Raw genomic sequence first — 18369 nt, 5'->3', positions numbered from 1 at the left:
TAGTGAAGAAAAAGTGAGCATCAACGATATAGATGGACCAACTACGCAACCTCTGCATTACGCCAACGCTTAGCAAAAGTACGACAAGTACGCAAAAAAAAAAAGAAACGGGGAACAGGGTTACACCACAATTAAAACAATCTTTTTTTCGTTCGAGTGACGCGTACCGCGTCACACGACTTGGCGTGTTGAGACGCACGCACCCACCAAAGAAAAAAAGATCACACACGTTGTGTGTCGCGCAGTCAGTCACCACAGTGGTGAAGGGGGAGGGGGAGGGGGGGGGGTATACACGGGATATTATCCAGCTCTGTTGAGTCGGCCATGCCGCACAGAGACAAGGGACTTGAGACCAGTGAAATGGTGTGCGGACACCCACACTAACATACACACGCGCAAACATGTAAGCGATATATGCTCCATTCAGGGCACCTCAGCTTTCCGGGCGCGTTATTTTACCGAAGTACTTTTCCAAAATGGGATTGTTCACGATGTTCCGGTCACGCAGAGGAGTTACCGGGCTGCGCGATGGTGCTCCACCATCGGCCGCCAAGTTGGCTCCACCTTTCTTGATCCCACACTTTGCGAGGGTCATCTGCGGCCCAACAGTAGACAACGCACACTTGAAGCTGTCATATACAATGAACTCGAGCTGAACCGCGCTACACGGCACCTGCGCGGCACCCCGGAGAATAGCGATGGCGCCTTTGTTGTCACCCATGCTACAGTAGTTTGGGGCGGAGAACAGAGTCACGACCAACCCATCCTGGCTCCACTGAAACCCGGCCTTGACGCACTGGTGGGCGCGCATAACGAACTGCATGCGGTGTGACTCGCTGTACTGAGCATCCTCGCCGGGTGCCGGTCCAAAAAACGAGTGACCATCTTCCTCGTCGTCCTCGTCCACTCTCGACTGCTTCAAGGAAGGCCCGGGGGCGGCATAGCCGTAGTTGGTGTCGAGAAACCGACGGGTGACGTCTGCGCCGAAAGAGTAACCGCTCCCACGCAAGTTTACGCTACACCCAGTCTCGTGGTCGGATGGATCGGACCAAAGGAGCCCATCGACAATTTTGTTCGGCTCCCGCTTTGAGGCGGGAATGCCGTAGGCGTCACGCGGTGACTGCTCTGGACTACTCGTTATGCTGCAGTTACTGCTCAGCGGTGGCGTGAGCATTTCGCACCGCTCAGTGCCGTAGGTTTCGCGCCTTATATGGTGCAGCTGCTCGATGCGCTGCAGGGTCGGGCTTAGCCCCCCATGCGTACAGAAGAACGACCCTGCGCGGCAGTGCACGACGGCCGCTAACGGGAGCCAGCAAAACACCGCGTTGAACGACACCCACGCATCCAGATCGGTGTCGATCAAGGAGGGATGCACTTCGCCGCCGCCGTCATTCCCCCGACACCTGCCACATGGCCAATCCTGGACAGAGGCACACATCCCCTCGAGAGGCAAAGAGCAATGATGAGGGCACGGGCACTCCGTCATCGCCGCCTCGTGATCAACGTTAATTGGCAAGCGCTGAATAAGGGAAGCAAGGGTGCTGGTGCAGCCCAGTTGTAAAGAAGACATGACCTCGCTAGTGTGCAGTGCCATCGAAAACTTCGCGCGGCATTCGTTGAAGAACCCGTAGAGGCGGTTGGTCTGAGCCTCCTCGTGATTTCCGCGCAAAAGGAAAATGTGCTCCGGGTACTCAATCTTGAGGGCCAGGAGGAGCACAATAACCTCCAGCCCCCGCGGGCCGCGGTCGACGTAGTCGCCAAGAAACAAAAAACGGACACTCTTCCCACTGCCAGGCGCGAGTCCGTTGCCGTTGTCACGACGCCACACAGCTGTAGTGCAGGAGGACAGAAACACCGAGGGTGACGAGCGCGTTCTGCGAGGACTTTTGTGGGGTACGCCACTAGATCCACCGCTGCCCTCATCATCGATGCCCTTCATCCGCTGGGCAGATTCCAAGTGGCCCTGCCGGGAGACCGGCGAAGACCTGGCCAACTGAACAGACAACACACTTTGGAGCAGGTCATTGTATTGGCCGTGGACGTCGCCCACGAAGACATACTCATCTGCGTCGCTCACCCATAGGTCCAGCACAATGGGCTCCTTCGAAAGGACTTTTTTGGCATCTTCACAGAGCTCAACCGCCTCAGCCGTACCGCCGCGCAACACGTCCGTAATATCGATGTTGTTGATGTATGATGGATCATAGTACCCGGCCAAGAGCTCCGAAATAACACACGTGTACTTGTTTCGCGCCGGGGGCACCAGCTTTGGGTCATACAGGTAGTAGAGGACACCAGCACGGTCCAAATGAGGCATCTTGCAACTGCAGCAGACAAGGAGCGTTCTTCACTGCTGCACTGCCCCTTTCCGGCACTCTCTCTATATTGAGGCTGATACTACGCCCTGAAAGCCTCGACGCAACTAGTCACTAGTGGCTGCAGTAAACCCCTCTATTGGAGTCGTAGATGAGCGAGCGGGCGCGCGCGCGCGCAGACACAACCCTGGCCTCCACCCTCTTTTCACAGTTTTTTTTTTGGGGGGGGGGGGGAAGGGGTGTTGTGTTTTGTATGTTTTTTGGATAAGCCGCCCCCCTCTCTGTGTGTCACTCATTTCGTCCTCGGAAAAAAAAGTGCACCGGAGATGGCATCCACACGAGGACGCAAGGGGGGGAGGGGGGGAAGGGGAGGTTTGATCAAGAGTGGGGATGGAAAGAGGAGAAGGATATTCAAAGTACGGCATTACATTCCCAATTATGTTTGCAAAATGCTCGAAAGCTTCGTCAATGCGCCAAAACCCCCTAGTGTCTCGGAGAAGTAATAAAAGAGCCGTCGAAGCGCAGATGGAAGATACAAACGCGTGCATAATAATAGAAAAAAATAAACTACGCGTCTATCCTGCTATTCCACACGTGGGATAGAACTTTACCGCCAATCTCTGGCAGGGCCATCACGCGGGGGTGAAGCGGCCTTGGGCACGTGCTCCGGCAACTCTGGGCCAGGCCAATGGAGCACGGTCCCGGTCTCCAACCCTTCCCTACCCACCGCACCCGCTTCGCAGATCGGCTTACAGTCACTCGCAGTATGCTGGTGGAAACACCGCGCATCCCCCGAGATGACTCAGGCCTCACATCAAGCCGGCGCTGGGGGGGCCAGGTGGGGCGCGGTCGCGTCACGCCAACCACCATATGGATGATACAACCCCCTCCACGGCCACAGCTTGATCCGAGCCAGCGTAATCGAGGACCAGACTGCCCACACCCATCGCCATGATTCGCACAGACTTCCCTACGTTGTGAAGGCTTGAGCCCGCGCGCCCAACCCGGTGTGGATTGGCGTTGACAGAGTGATAGTGTGACCTCGCACGTGTTTCACAGAGAGAGCAGTGGCCCCCCCCCTCCTCGACGAAACGATTAGATGCCCTGGGGGGTAAGCCTCCTCATGGAACTACGCCTGATCAAGCGCCCACGGGATATATTCATGGATATATGCATGTATATATACAAACATTCATATATAAACGAGTCGGAGCAGACACACGAGGAGCACCACAATGCACGCCCACTGTATTTAGGAGAATCGAAAAACGACTACTTGCCACAACCGACAAAAAAAAAGTAAGCGCAACCGGTACACGCAACGAACTCCATGGAAAAAAAAACAGAAATCTGCTTCGGAATTCCCGAACCGTAAACGAAATCGTGAGAGAAAAGCTAACAAAACTGAAGAGCAGCAAATGGTGCGCGGAGAAAGAGGGATATGAGCGACACAGCGAACAACGAACAGTATCACGGACACATACGCGATCATAAAAATGAAAAAAACTGTTGAGCGTGTTCACCACAGAACTATGCAACGTACAATTACAATTTTATTGCGTTACCGCGGTCTCTCCGTTCATTTTGACAGAGTCGGAGTGAATAAACAAGACATGGGCCAATCATCTGCGTAATAGACAGATGACGCCAGCAAACCGCCCTTCGTGCTTTCCCCACCCCATCCTCAGAAATGTGAACCCCCGCAGGGCAGCAGCCCCAAAAAGAAAAACACCTAGAAGAAAATCCCAAGTAGACAGAGAGCTCACGTCAAAGCTTCTTTACCCCCTCGTGCCTCCTGCCTAACCTCAACCAATACAGAAATATACATGACGTGCATGTGCCGCTTACTACATACACGGAGAACTGGTAAACAGCCTCCGCTGCACCGCGGCCAATGCCCGGGTGATTTACGTCTAGCCGGCTCCCTTCACCCCAGCCGCCGCCTGCTCGCCCACCGGCTACGCGCGGTCTGTGACGGGCGCCACAAAGACTGGCGTGCATTGCATGCCGCGCGCGTGGCAGAGGGTGGCCTGGATGTGTGCCGGGTGTGCTCAAGGGGGCGCCCCCCCCCAGTCGGCCGGTCTAGGGTCGGGGCCCTCTCAAACTCTACACCCTCTTCTTCTCCCCTCCCCTCCCTCGTATGCCGCGCTTGCCCCTCAGCCGCCTGAGGTCGCCCCATTCCGCAGAATGGTGTCGGCGCTTTCCACACTGCAGAGCCAGAGCGCTCGATGGTGGGGTTCGGGGGGGTCTCGCCGCGCCTCTCGCGTCTGCTGCCATGAGTCGGTGGCAGCGCGAGCGCTCCGCTCTCGTCTCAACCCGCACGTCCCACACACGAGGAGGTGCACAACGCGGTAAGGTGGAGAAGGTAGATGGGGGGGGAGAGGGAGGCGCGCAACGAGCTCACAGTCCCAACAGACCTGTCAAGTCATCCTCACACTGCGTGGTGCGCAGCTACCAACGCAATCACGGCCCCGGGTCTCTGCGGCACGGCCTCGGCCCACATTTGTCCGCCGCCACCGCGAGCCCACAACCAAGCCGGAGGGCAGGCTGCATGCTCTTGCCATCATCACAGGGTCGGCCTCCAGGCCCCAAGGCACCAGCCGCGAGGCGGTTAGAAACGTCAGAGAGGAGCACAATTGAGTGACAGGTAATTTTGTTTTATGTACCGAGAGAGAGCGTTATCGGGACTCAGAAGCAACTGAGTCCTCCCTGGAGAGAGAGAGCACCGTCACGCGCATTTTTTGTAGTGTTTCTGGATGAATTCGAAGCCTCTTGAGAAAAGGGGTACGAGACGCAATAGGGGGACCACCTGGCCTCGCACTGGCATCTGCGCTTTTCTCTGGGCCAAAGCGAGTGGAGCGGCCGCTGACACAGTTGGAATGGCCCCCCTCCTCCTCATTTTTCCCCCCCTCCTCCGCATCATCACTGCCGGATGTTGTGGGTGGCGACTCGTCTAGAGGTTGGGCAGCAGGTCTTGCCGTAGCTGCAGGGCGTGCATTCCAGGAGGTATTCGAGTCAGGTGGCTCTGATAATTCAAAGAGGGCACTGGGCAAGGCAAGCGGCGCACAGACAGCGTCGCATTGGTGCACTGGGGATCGCGACATCGGAGACGATGACCTCACCTCGTTCCTCAGCCTTCCTGCAACTCTAGGGTCGTTCTCTTCCGCTGCTATGGCCAGCGCGCGAGCCGCCAACTGAGCACGCATCGTGCTATACCAGAGCGCCTTGGATGTCCCAGGTTGAACGCCACACAAAAGAAGTAGGTCTTCGTCGGTCACCTCATCTGTGGGCATCGGCGCCACCTCAGGTGCTTTTGGGCATTGATGCGACAGCTCTGCACGGACCACGGCATTGGCGGAGAGCTGCCGGGGCCGTGAAAAACGAGCACTCTGGCGTGGACCCTCAACACTATTGGGCCGCACCTTACCAGACGGCGGGTGCGGCCATGGCTTGCGTGCGCCACGAGTCTGCTTATCCGGGGTGTAGCCAGGTGAGCCGGGCCCAAGATGACGTGCAGCATTCCGAGCCCCTGCACGCTTAGGCGATGCCAGTCCACCAGGAACACGCTTGAGATGGAACGCTGGGGCCGATGGACCAGCTGAAGGGGTGTCTATGGCTGCACCAACCAGCCCCAAGGATTGCAGACTGTTCTTCCGTTGCTCAACAGCAGTAACTAATTTGTTGCGTGTTCGCTGAGAAGGGACTCGCAGAGGAGCTGGTGGTGAAGACCGCTTGAGCATTGCTGTGCAATATGCAAAAAACTAAAGAGACGCATCGGACAGGTTTTCGTTGTTGCTGCGTCGCCGCTGCGCGAAAAGCGGGGCTGCTTGTTAGGACTTGGCGTAATTCGGATCGAAGCTCAGCATGACTAGAATCTGTGTCTCGGTTCTCTAAACCTGTGTAACGCCAACTCGGAGGCGCAGAAGGACAAAAAAAAAGACTCACAGTGAAAGACAAGGAAAAATCCTGGCGCGGCTTTGATGGCCCGCAAAAAATAAAAACTGAGGCCAGAGAGGGAGAAGACAGGAGGAGAAGAGAAAGAGAAAATAACAGTCATAATCAAAATCAAAATAAACGGAAATAAACCACACACACACGCACACGCAAATACTAATAAGGATAATGTAAATTGAATCTGGTGAACTAAAATGCATATCTATCCCGTGAATGTATGTCTCTACTCCAGAGCTAATGGAAAAAAAAAGTAATTTTTTAAGGGAAAGTGGGAAAAAAAAGACGAGACGCGGCAATAAAAAAAAAAGCGTGGAAAAGACAACAGAGGCGCTGGCAAGTGCGTGGGAAGCACAAAGAAGAGGGCACGTAGCAGAGAAGCAGAGACGGTGTCGGTGATACTGAAAGTGCACACCAGGAACAGTGAGCCGATTGAACAAGACCAAGGGGAAGAAAAGGTATGGGTTTGTGAAAGAGAGAAAAAAGACACGCGCAGGAACGAAGCGACGCTGCGAAAAAAAAAATGGCAGTTTAGAAAGCGTTCGTTTTTTCTTTGGGGAGGGGGGGATATTGGTGGCTACAGGCAGCTCAACTGTAGCGTTTCCTTGATCTCTGTGTTTGAAATGTGATAATACACATATAGGTATATATGTGTATATATTTATATGTATATATGAGCCACGCGTACTGCGTGAATATATACAATTGAATAGGCCCGTTCCCGAGCCAAATGGAGAATTGATGATGTCTACAGTCCTAGTCACTGTGATTCAACGGTTTCGCTCTTTCACTGGGAGAACAGATGGGGAATGTGCATGTGTGCGTGTGTGAGTGTGTGTGTGTGTGCGTGTGTGCGTGTGGAAGGTTACATCAAAAGGAAGGGAGGGAGGAGAGAACAGTACAGACAAGCTCTACAACGACATGTATATACACATATATTTCCTCTCGAGTCACTTTGCCCAAACGGCAACGTGTAGCCGCAACTGAGTTCGCCACACCCCGGGCTGGTGGGCAGGGCCATCACGCGGGGGTGAAGCGGCCTTGGGCGCGTGCTCCGGCAATTCTGGGCCAGGCCAATGGAGCACGGTCCCGGTCTCCAACCCTTCCCTACCCACCGCACCCGCTTCGCAGATCGGCTTACAGTCACTCGCAGTATGCTGGTGGAAACACCGCGCATCCCCCGAGATGACTCGGGCCTCACATCAAGCCGGCGCTGGGGGGGCCAGGTAGGGCGCGGTCGCGTCAAGCCAACCACCATATGGATGATACAACCCCCTCCACGGCCACAGCTTGATCCGAGCCAGCGTAATCGAGGACCAGACTGCCCACACCCATCGCCATGATTCGCACAGACTTCCCTACGTTGTGAAGGCTTGAGCCCGCGCGCCCAACCCGGTGTGGATTGGCGTTGACAGAGTGATAGTGTGACCTCGCACGTGTTTCACAGAGAGAGCAGTGGCCCCCCCCCTCGCTGAAGCAGCAGCCTGTGGTGTGCACCACGTTATCAGGGCGTATGGGGAAGGGAGGGGGGGGGGCGCTTAGGGCGATATGGAAGGTGAAAGGAATAATTGAAACGGTTTTTTTTTTTGGAAAGCGCTCGGGTGTGTCATTCAGGCTAAAGCAAGAGCCTAAAGATACCGTGAGCCATAGTACGACATGACTTCTTTGCTGGTAGAGGGAGGGGGGGGGGCTCACCGCTGCATAGATTTCATGAACTTTCTGACATACGTGGCGTTCTTCATGTTCACGCATCCCCCTCGGCAACCCCAAGACCCCGAGAGAGCAGAGGTGCTACCACAGGAGATCTCTGCACACTCCCAATGACACGCTTGGCATAGCAAGTCACCACCACCATCACCGCTGCTGACGTTTGGTCGAATCGCAGAAGCTGTAACCCGCATCTCGAAACATACTGAAATACATTTTTTCTCTTTGTTGCGTTCAACATCACTCAAATACGCTATGTGTGTGCTACATCAACATGTCCAACACACACACGTAGACGTACGCGAAAAAAAAAACGCGTGAGCGATTTCATCGCGCAAACGGGGTAGTCTACATCTGCTGCCCTTAGGCTTTGTCTTTCCTCGAGACTCGAACTACATGACCACAGCGCACACGCGCACTCGACACCAGCACTGACATCTACGAGAAAGACACCAGCTTCGTTGATATAAAAAAAAAAGGGGAAAGAACACGCTCCCAAAAAAAAACTGCGGCGACTGGGCCCCATCGCCATAAACTCCCCCCCCCCCCCCCCCCCCCCCCCCCCCCCCTCTCGGGAAAGTGAAGCACCTGTTACCTCCTCTAGTCGTCCTCGTCGCCCTCCTCGTCCTCCTCCTCCTCCTCTGCTGCCGCCTGTCTCTTGCGCTCTAGGCGGGCCAGCCGACGCGCAGCCGCACGTGCAGCCCGCGCCTTCGCTCGCTCCTCTGCATCGTAGGCCTGCATCACATGATTACGCACCGCCACCGCATTTTGCAGCACTTGAGTCCACTTGATCCAGTTCGCTCCTGAAACCTGCAAAACATCCGTCTCCGCGGTCACCCCTTCCGGGACGGAACCATCAGTTCCACTTGACGACATCGCAGTATACCGCAACGGCTGACCAGCAAGGTAGAAGCGCATCAACGGTGTGCTGCGCACATCAAGCAGGTTCAGGAGCTCCTTTAGTTGCTGATAGGACTTCTTATGGAGCAGCGCAGTTTCTTGGGCAGTGGGCTGCTTGTTGAGCACACTGTACGCGGGGTCCGCCGCGATCAAAAAATCAATGCAGGTTTCTTCCTCCGCGCATGCGCAGACGTGAAAGAAGCGGGTGTGCCGCCGCTGCTGCGCTGTGTCGCGATTCTGGACTAGGTGCAACTCGATATCACGGTAGAAGTGGCCAGTGCCAGCAAGGCGCGCTGCGCTACCGTTGGCCTGCGAGTCGTCGTCATCGTAACCGTCATCACCGCCCTCGCCAGCGTCCTCATCTTCACTTTCTCCGTTCCCGTCACCAGTGGCTCTGGCGTTTAGGCCATCTACCTTTGGATATTGAATATTGCGAATGCCGCAATGACGGCACAGGGTGCTGGTCACCATCACGCAGCAAAGGTTTACGGAGTCTTGTGCAACTTTTTCTTGAAAATCCTGCACATTGAGCAGCATCGTAATTTGTTCCTGTGGCAGCGGCTCGGTGACGCTGACCGTCTCGGACCCTTCGTCTGGGTTCATTGGAAACACAAGTTGGTCAATTTATGACCCAACGCGACCTGTCATTAAAAAACGAAAGACGCTCCGAGTGGCCTTAATGAGCTTCGCTCGAGTGAGTGTGTGGGGTGGGGTGGGGTGGGGGGTCTGTCCGTATGAACGTTTGTGTTCCGCGTGGTAGAGCGCCTTTATGGTTGTCACGAAACTGGCACGCTAAACCGAAGAGGGAGAACAAAAAAAAAGGACACCGAAAAAAAAGAAGTGGTCGAGAGGAATGAGCCGCATCATGACGTGGGGGCACTGAGGCCGTGACAAGACAAGCATGTATATGGTGGTTCGAATACGCCAATTCGACTGCACACGGACTCTCAGACGTCACGCAGAGCTCTCGTCTCCAAAAATAAAAAAGAGGAAGACAAGACAGCAGGCTCTCATGGTCGCACTTCGTTTGGCGTTGATGCCGCCCATCTGGCGTATCCACTCCACTTGCACAGAGATCAATAAAAAGAAGCAAACAGTTCACCCACTACTCCTGAACCTAGCGAGGGGGAGAGGCACGAGTGTGCCCCCGCGCTACCCATGATGTGCCTTCGCCGTCTGTGTCTTCCTTTTTGCCTTCTCCCTTCTTTTCCTCCTCTGTTGCGTATATCACGACTACAGGGTGACAAGTGGTGTTGCCCTGTTGTTCATGTAGCTGTGCATGTCGCTTAGAATACACGATTGACGTCTTAGGGGAAGGGTGGGGGGGTGTCAGTCATCGCTGTGCCGCACACGCACACACGCTGTTAACTTGTTAAGAAAGAAAGGCGCCATGCGGGGGTTAATCGTCGCAATGGAAAAAAAATGCAAAAAAAAAAAGACGGCCAGGAGGGCCAACCACCAAACGGAAACCCCCTTTCGCACACGACTATTTCATCGGAGACACCGCCTACTGACAAGAACGGCCCACCAGCCCCAGCCTGTCTTCCCTCGACTTTCCTCCCGACGATTCTAGGCTCAAAACCGCGGCTTGCGCTGTCTCATTGTGTACTTGGAGTCTGCAGTGGTCTTATAGCCGCGTCGGCGCCGTTCTTCTTTCTTGAGAAGCACCCAGTCCCGCGTGCCGGTGACAGGGCGGTTGTCCTTTCGGCGGCGCTTATGCCCGTGTGCAGAAGACGCTCGCGCGCGCTGACTGTGAGGGTGTGCATCCCGCCCCCCGACGCGAACACGTTTACGGCTATTGGGGCTGTGAAGCCCGTCGTCATTCTCATCGTCGTCGTCGTCGTCCCCGCTGCTGTAGTACTCTTCCCCATCGTACTCGGAGTCGTCGTCGCTGCCGTTCTCATCGCCATCGTTCTCCACCTCGCCTGTCAAGGCGGGCGGGGGCACGAACCCGCCCTGGACCTGACCTGCCTGCAGCACGAGGTAATACTTCTTGGCACGCGCCGAGTGAGGGAAATCGACGACGACACCGCCATTGAAACCACACTTCATAGCAGCTCGCGTTATCATGTGCACCTGTTCAGGGTCGCTGGGGAAAAATTGAAAGATGGCTTTGGCACCGCGACGCAGCGCATTGTAGAGAGACTGAAAGAGAGCCATCAGTCGCCGCTGGGGAACCTCGCCCCTCTTGGTGCTGTGACATAGCCACTGCAACACCGAGATGGAGATGCAGCCGTCGAACGTGCCAGGGCGAAACGGAAGCCCGTCCCCAATGTCGCTCTGTAGCACCTCCACCATGCGCGGCCCTGATGCCGCATCGCTGCCTCCTGCTGTGCTGATAGAGCCCTCTCGGTCGACGCCGTCATCCTCTTCACCGTCGCCTTGGTTCGTTCCTGCCCCGCTCACCTCCTCTTGGTCCTCCTCAGAAGTTATAAGGCCCCACTTCACATGACTGGTATCAAAACGCGCATTGCTGCTGCTGGTCAGGAGCGCCTCCTCCGCCCCCGCCTCGTTTTGTGCACGGTCCATGTCATAGTACCTGAGCTCGTCCTCCTTGGCAATGCGCAGCATGTCGCGACTGATATCGACGCCCATCCACACGTGGCCTTGCTCTGTCAGCACGTCTCCACTCAAGCCACTACCGCTCCCGATGTCGAGGAGCAAGGCTGAGCAATTCGCGCCGGTGGCTGCCGCCGCGTCATCCCTTGGCAAAGCCAGCAATTCCAGCGCACGCAATGTCATGTCGCGCTGAATCTTGCGCACACGCGTGCTCAGAGTATATTTGCGTGCCTCAGTGGCGTTGTAGAACACCTCTGGCGGGTTCTCCAGTTCTGGGCGTGGAGCCGGCATCTTCGAAAATCCTCTTTTTCTTTTCTTCCGCGTACGGGACGCACAGATTGTGTGGTTCTATCCGCCTCTGACTTTGCTTGCCTCAGTGAGATGAGTACAAACTGCTAAACCAGTTTTGCTGGAGAGCGTCACAGATGCATCACCATGCGCATGCGCCAAGAGAGCAGTATGAGGGAGTGTTGCGCGCTCGAGAGTAAAGAGAGATGGAAGAGAGAGAGGGATGAAGGAGAGGGCGAAGGACACTGGAGAACGCACACCAATCCTGCCTTCAAAGGCAGTAGGAAACTGTGAAGGTGTTGGGATTCTTCTTGGGCCCATGGCCCAAGGGGAGAGAGGGAAAAGCCCACGATATCTATGCCCATCGGCATCGGGTGGACATATTTTTCTCCCCACCCCCCCCTCTGTCTCGAGCGTGAAGAGGAACGAGACAAAAAAAAACGAGCGGCTGACACACCAAACAATATAAATATATATACCGCTATGTGGTGAGAGAAACGAGAGTGAAGGGGGGAAAGAGCAATGATGAACCTCCCTCACCCCCGAGTTAAGAAAAAAAGGGCGGGGGAATAACGGGTTATCCCCCTCCTTTATTTAGAGTTAAACCCACGTAAGGGGGGAAAAACGTAACGGCTGCATGAGACGCTAAGGCTCTGGGTGGCAGTTGTCCCCGTGGCCATCAGCCCATAAGAGCTGAAAAAAAAAAGTTACGCAGGTGATCATCTATTCTTTATACAAAAACCAACTCTACAACCGACAACATTGTGCCGTAAAGCAAAATCGTGATAAAATCCGCTCCCCCACTAAACCCATCCCCCTTTTCCCGCGAGCAAGTTGCACAGAAAACTTGGATCGTCAACAACCCACTTCCCTCCGCTGCACCGCGGCCAATGCCCGGGTGATTTACGTCTAGCCGGCTCCCTTCACCCCAGCCGCCGCCTGCTCGCCCACCGGCTACGCGCGGTCTGTGACGGGCGCCACAAAAACTGGCGTGCATTGCATGCCGCGCGCGTGGCAGAGGGTGGCCTGGATGTGTGCCGGGTGTGCTCAAGGGGGCGCCCCCCCCCCAGTCGGCCGGTCTCGGGTCGGGGCCCTCTCAAACTCTGCACCCTCTTCTTCTCCCCTCCCCTCCCACGTATGCCGCGCTTGCCCCTCAGCCGCCTGAGGTCGCCCCATTCCGCAGAATGGTGTCGGCGCTTTCCACACTGCAGAGCCAGAGCGCTCGATGGTGGGGTTCGGGGGGGTCTCGCCGCGCCTCTCGCGTCTGCTGCCATGAGTCGGTGGCAGCGCGAGCGCTCCGCTCTCGTCTCAACCCGCACGTCCCACACACGAGGAGGTGCACAACGCGGTAAGGTGGAGAAGGTAGATGGGGGAGAGAGGGAGGCGCGCAACGAGCTCACAGTCCCAACAGACCTGTCAAGTCATCCTCACACTGCGTGGTGAGCAGCTACCAACGCAATCACGGCCCCGGGTCTCTGCGGCACGGCCTCGGCCCACATTTGTCCGCCGCCACCGCGAGCCCACAACCAAGCCGGAGGGCAGGCTGCATGCTCTTGCCATCATCATAGGGTCGGCCTCCAGGCCCCAAGGCACCAGCCGCGAGGCGGTTAGAAAAATCAAACTACCGTCGAAAACTTTCTTTTTTTTAAGCCAGAGAATACACGCATGTCGCCTGGTCAAAAAGACCACCGCTGTGTGAAAAGTATTGACAGAAAAGCAAAATTGAGGACATAAAGAGTAAATTTTACTTGAAATGCTTTTTTTATAGTCACACTTTTTGGGGGGAGGAGGAGGAGAAGCGCATTTTGTCTATTGTGCACTTTTTGTAGGTGTGCTCATGTGCCGTAGCGTCTCTCCTTGGGGCCTGAGATTCTGTTGGGCTTGATATTCATCTCACGGCCTGCTCTGCTTTTTTGATTCAACGCCACACATGCATGTGTGCACAGGCGCGTGGAAGCCAGCGTGCTGGTGACGTTGTGTTTTTCCATGTCGCCACCTGCGTCTTGCAAATATTTATATATATATATATATGTATGTATATATAATGTGCATGAGGCCGAAAGAAAAGCCTCAAGTACCGCTCGTTGCTTCTTTTTTTTTTTGACGGGAGTGTATAAATACCTATCTGCGTGTGCATACTGAATGCATGGGTGAGACATGGCTAAAGCATAATTAGCCTTGAAAAGTCAAGTGTCTCTTTGTGTCTAAAATAGGAGCGGACTACCATGGAGTAGAGGTGTGCGAGGTGCGCTGTGGTGTCTATACTGGCGACAACCGGATCCCCGCAATCAGCCCTCTCCCTGGGAGTGCCGAGAAGCTTTCCTAGATCATTTCTTTTCGTGTTTCTTCTGCACGTCTCCCACATCCCCTTCTCTCTTCAACGTGCACATTTTCCAGTCGAGTAGCGGTCATGCAGAGGGTCCTTGATCACAGCCCCCTCGTTTTTCCCCCTCTCCTTCTTCTTTCACAGTCCTAAGAATCTTGATACGATTTGAAAAAAAAGGAAAATAATAAAAATAAAAGAAGTGCACAGAGGCCCGTCACTCCCCGCGCCTCCCACCCGAATATGACAAAAACGCCAGCCAAAACACGTGATAAAACACGACACGAAAACTAATTTTGAAAGAAAAAGAGAGAAAAAGACAATGCAAACCAGAACGGAAAAAAAGGGGGTGCATAGAATACAGAAAAAAAAAGAGCCATAAAAAGAAAAAAACAAAGGAAGCAGCAATTCTAGAGCTACTCAAATTGCATAAAGACATGCACATGTACATACGGGTGTAATTTCCACAGCTTCCCCCCTCCCCCTCTCCCGTCTCTGGTGTTTTTGCTAAACGATGTGTCAGCGCCAAGGAGGGGGGAGGGAAGCTGTGGAATTTTTTTAAAGAGAAAAAAAAGAAAATATCTGGAACATGATGGAACATGATGGAACGAGAGGGACTTCTTTTTGTTTGTTTGTTTGCACTGAGCTTTTATCCTGAGGAGGGACACGAAGAAGAGGAGAGGAGAGGAAAGATGGAGGAAAAAAGGGGGGGGCAAAAAAAAAAAGAAAGGAACAGAAAAAAAAGGAGGAGAAAGAAGCGAGAATGTCTGGTGGCAGTATTTTCATGTTCGGGCGGTATGGGAAAGCGCAGGGCAAAACACAAGCGAAGAGTGAACAACAAGGCTGGAAGGGGGTGAAAACCAAAAAAAAAACGACTGTAGTAATGATCAATAAATTTGAAACGGGTGGACAACTCCACGGGCGCACACACACACACACACACACACATGCATGGACGCGAAGAACACATCAAGGACAGAGAAAGGAATAAGCTGAACAGAGGAGAGCAGCACCACCGGTGTATAGAAATGCTTTGGCGTGCTGGAGATGGAGAGAGGGGTAGGGGTAGGGGTACAGAGAGGAGGAGGCAGCAGGAGGAGATGTCCATGTGGGGGTGTAGGGGAACGACGTTTGCGTTCTTAGCTACGAGGAAGGGTGGGAGGTTCGCCACTCACATGTGCCACAAGACCCTGAAAAACAAACACACAAAAACAAATTCGAACCAAGACAAAAAGGGAAAAACGCGAAAAGAGAATTCACCTCTTCTCTCTCTTCTTCTGAAAGACGAGGAAAACACACACACACACAAAGAAAACAAGAAAGCCCGAATCGGCATTTTAAAAAGGAAGGCAACAGGGAAGCGGAGAAGGTGCCTGTCATGCCCTCCGTCGCCCATTGTCACCTTCATGCGATTAGCTGATCCGCCTTCCTTCGATGTCGACAAACACGGAGCAGAAGGGCAGGAGGCATGTATATATATATATATATATACGCACACACCAACACACAGAAAAGGCCCCCAAAAAAAGACGGAAACGTGGGGATGGGCAAGGAGGAAACTAAGGTGAATGTGGGGTGGGAGTTGAAGAAAAAAAGGATATAAACCCGTGAAAAGAGAAAGTTACAGGGATAGCCGAGCGCAAAGGGGCTGATAATAAATATATATAAATTATATATATATATATATACATATATAAATATACATATATATATATATATATTTAAATATTATATATATATATACAAACAGGGGAAAAGCTGAAGCCGAGAAGAGTGCGTGGGTTTGCTCTGAATAATAACAAAATGACGGTAGGGGTCATCTGGCAGATAACATAGAAGTTGTTTTTTTTTTCAAGAGCAAATGCAGCAAGACATGCGGGGGGGGGGGGGTTGTGCGGGGATTAAAGCCCTGGAACAGAGGAACAAAAAAAATCAGAGTAAAAGTAGTGTGCGTGCGCGTTTGTAAGTGAAGGGCCAGAAACAAGAGAGGTGAGCAATCCACCCTTTTTTTGTCGCAAAGTGCACCTTTTGAATGGTTCGTCCTTTGTTCAATGGACAGTGTGTTCCGAAGTTGGTCTCCATCGCCGCTGGCGGCCCTCTTCCCCGCGCCAATAAAAACCCTCTTGAACACACGCTAGAGGCCAAGTCGATATCGAGGGGGGGGGAGGGGGGGGCACCACGCCAGCACGTCGACATTTTTTTTTAACATGGGCAATAGAGTCAAACATTTGAAACGTGTGAGTCAAATGGCGAGACTGTCTTACACCCAAAAAAAACAAGCAAAGGGGGGGGCACCCAAAATAGACAAAAAGCAACATCGTATACACAGAACGATGGAAGAGAAACGCAGGTGGCAGTGTGGGGTGGCAGGAAAAGTTCAGGCGCCTCTTATCAGTGAAGAGAACACGCACACGCACACACGATACAGAAGACCACGATGGGGAGAGGGGGGGACGGAGACGAGAGAGCCGCGTGGAGGGGGGGTGAAGATGAAGGCGACACGACGCATACGCAATAACACAACACAAAAAAAAAAACGTCCGTACACTTTGGCGAAGAGGGGGAACTGAAGGGGTTCCGTATAAGACACAACAACTGATAAAGGAGAGAGGGGAGAAAGAAAGTGAGCGGCTACCCCTTTCTGGACACCGCACCTCTCACCAGCTCGCATACGTACATGCACACATGTACACATACTTGCTTCCTACTCTCCAATCTCATACAGGCTCACTTGTGAGTATCTCTCTGCGTGTGTACCTTTCACCTCTTTGCGCGTGGCTTCTCTCCTATGACATGTGGCTTCCCATACCACCACCTCCAGGTAGTACGAATTGTGTGCGTGTGGGGGGTATACATACATACATTTACATACATGAATATAAATATATATAGATATATGCGTGTGCGGCGTGTGTGTGTGTGTGTGTGTGTGTGTGTCCGAGTATTACTACATCGTGAGAGAGAAAGGTAAAGAGAGAGAGAGAGGGAGTATGCGTGCACCCACATCACCCATCCCATACCCTCCAATTAGAACAAGGTTCAAACATAGTAGAAACAAAAAAAAAGGCTGCCATAAGATTGACAATTACACGCACCCGCGTCCCTACACACAAAACACGGGTGTGGAAAGTAGACGGATGCGTAATGGGCCGAAAGCCAGCACACTTTGCCAAAACGGGTGCGGAACCGAAAATCAGAGGCGAAGATCGGCAAAACAGAAAAGGGGAGAAAAAGCAAACAAACAAACACACAAAATCAGAGGCACATAACAGAGAATAAATTTTATATAAAAAGCACACACATGCACACACACAGAGAGAGACCATTCTACAGACACCAGCAGTGTTCTTCCTTTTTTTAATCTCCCTACAACAAGGCCAATATAAAAGAGAGAGGGAAAACAAAGACCACAAGAAGAAGACTGAGAGGTGCCGAAAAACTCCAAATGCGATAACGATCACAACTTCTTGGTGTATAGGTGTATATATGTGTGTGTGTGTGTGTGTGTGTGTGTCTTGTGGGGGTATCGGTGAAGGAGAAAAAAAAGAGTTTAAACTGTGGCAGAGCAACCTCATCCATCAGCAAAGGCATCGCGAGAAAAAAAATCACGCGCACTACTACTTCACCTACCCTTTTCGCTCTTCACTTCCTTTTCCCCATACGCCCTGATAACGTGGTGCACACCACAGGCTGCTGCTTCAGCGAGGGGGGGGGGGCCACTGCTCTCTCTGTGAAACACGTGCGAGGTCACACTATCACTCTGTCAACGCCAATCCACACCGGGTTGGGCGCGCGGGCTCAAGCCTTCACAACGTAGGGAAGTCTGTGCGAATCATGGCGATGGGTGTGGGCAGTCTGGTCCTCGATTACGCTGGCTCGGATCAAGCTGTGGCCGTGGAGGGGGTTGTATCATCCATATGGTGGTTGGCGTGACGCGACCGCGCCCTACCTGGCCCCCCCAGCGCCGGCTTGATGTGAGGCCCGAGTCATCTCGGGGGATGCGCGGTGTTTCCACCAGCATACTGCGAGTGACTGTAAGCCGATCTGCGAAGCGGGTGCGGTGGGTAGGGAAGGGTTGGAGACCGGGACCGTGCTCCATTGGCCTGGCCCAGAATTGCCGGAGCACGTGCCCAAGGCCGCTTCACCCCCGCGTGATGGCCCTGCTCACCAGCCCGGGGTGTGGCGAACTCAGTTGCGGCCACACGTTGCCGTTTGGGCAAAGGGACATGCTAAGAAAGTGGGGTAATCCTTTCCGCGGTCCACGTGACCCACATCTAGTATACTCAACTGATATGGGGGTCCATCGTGAATCACGTTTTGTTGTTG

General features: G+C 53.6%; 4 protein-coding genes across 4 annotated transcripts; all 4 read right to left on the bottom strand.

Moving 5' to 3' along the window:
• Positions 1–433: 433 nt before the first annotated feature.
• Positions 434–2317, bottom strand: JKF63_01845 (uncharacterized protein; the record flags this gene model as incomplete). The annotated part of the gene is made up of 1 exon (XM_067897890.1): positions 434–2317. The coding sequence occupies one exon, from the start codon at positions 2315–2317 to the stop codon at positions 434–436; it is 1884 nt and encodes a 627-aa protein (XP_067754047.1).
• Positions 2318–4993: 2676 nt separating this feature from the next.
• Positions 4994–6055, bottom strand: JKF63_01844 (uncharacterized protein; the record flags this gene model as incomplete). Its single annotated transcript, XM_067897889.1, has 1 exon — positions 4994–6055. The coding sequence occupies one exon, from the start codon at positions 6053–6055 to the stop codon at positions 4994–4996; it is 1062 nt and encodes a 353-aa protein (XP_067754046.1).
• Positions 6056–8573: 2518 nt separating this feature from the next.
• JKF63_01843 (uncharacterized protein) lies at positions 8574–9476 on the bottom strand (the record flags this gene model as incomplete). The annotated part of the gene is made up of 1 exon (XM_067897888.1): positions 8574–9476. The coding sequence occupies one exon, from the start codon at positions 9474–9476 to the stop codon at positions 8574–8576; it is 903 nt and encodes a 300-aa protein (XP_067754045.1).
• Positions 9477–10448: 972 nt separating this feature from the next.
• JKF63_01842 (uncharacterized protein) lies at positions 10449–11723 on the bottom strand (the record flags this gene model as incomplete). The annotated part of the gene is made up of 1 exon (XM_067897887.1): positions 10449–11723. The coding sequence occupies one exon, from the start codon at positions 11721–11723 to the stop codon at positions 10449–10451; it is 1275 nt and encodes a 424-aa protein (XP_067754044.1).
• Positions 11724–18369: the final 6646 nt, after the last annotated feature.

This window comes from Porcisia hertigi, chromosome 34, assembly GCF_017918235.1.
Source record: "Porcisia hertigi strain C119 chromosome 34, whole genome shotgun sequence".
Taxonomy (NCBI): domain Eukaryota; phylum Euglenozoa; class Kinetoplastea; order Trypanosomatida; family Trypanosomatidae; genus Porcisia; species Porcisia hertigi.
The sequence above is the reverse complement of the archived record's forward strand: the minus strand, read 5'-3'. Positions and strand labels throughout refer to the sequence as shown.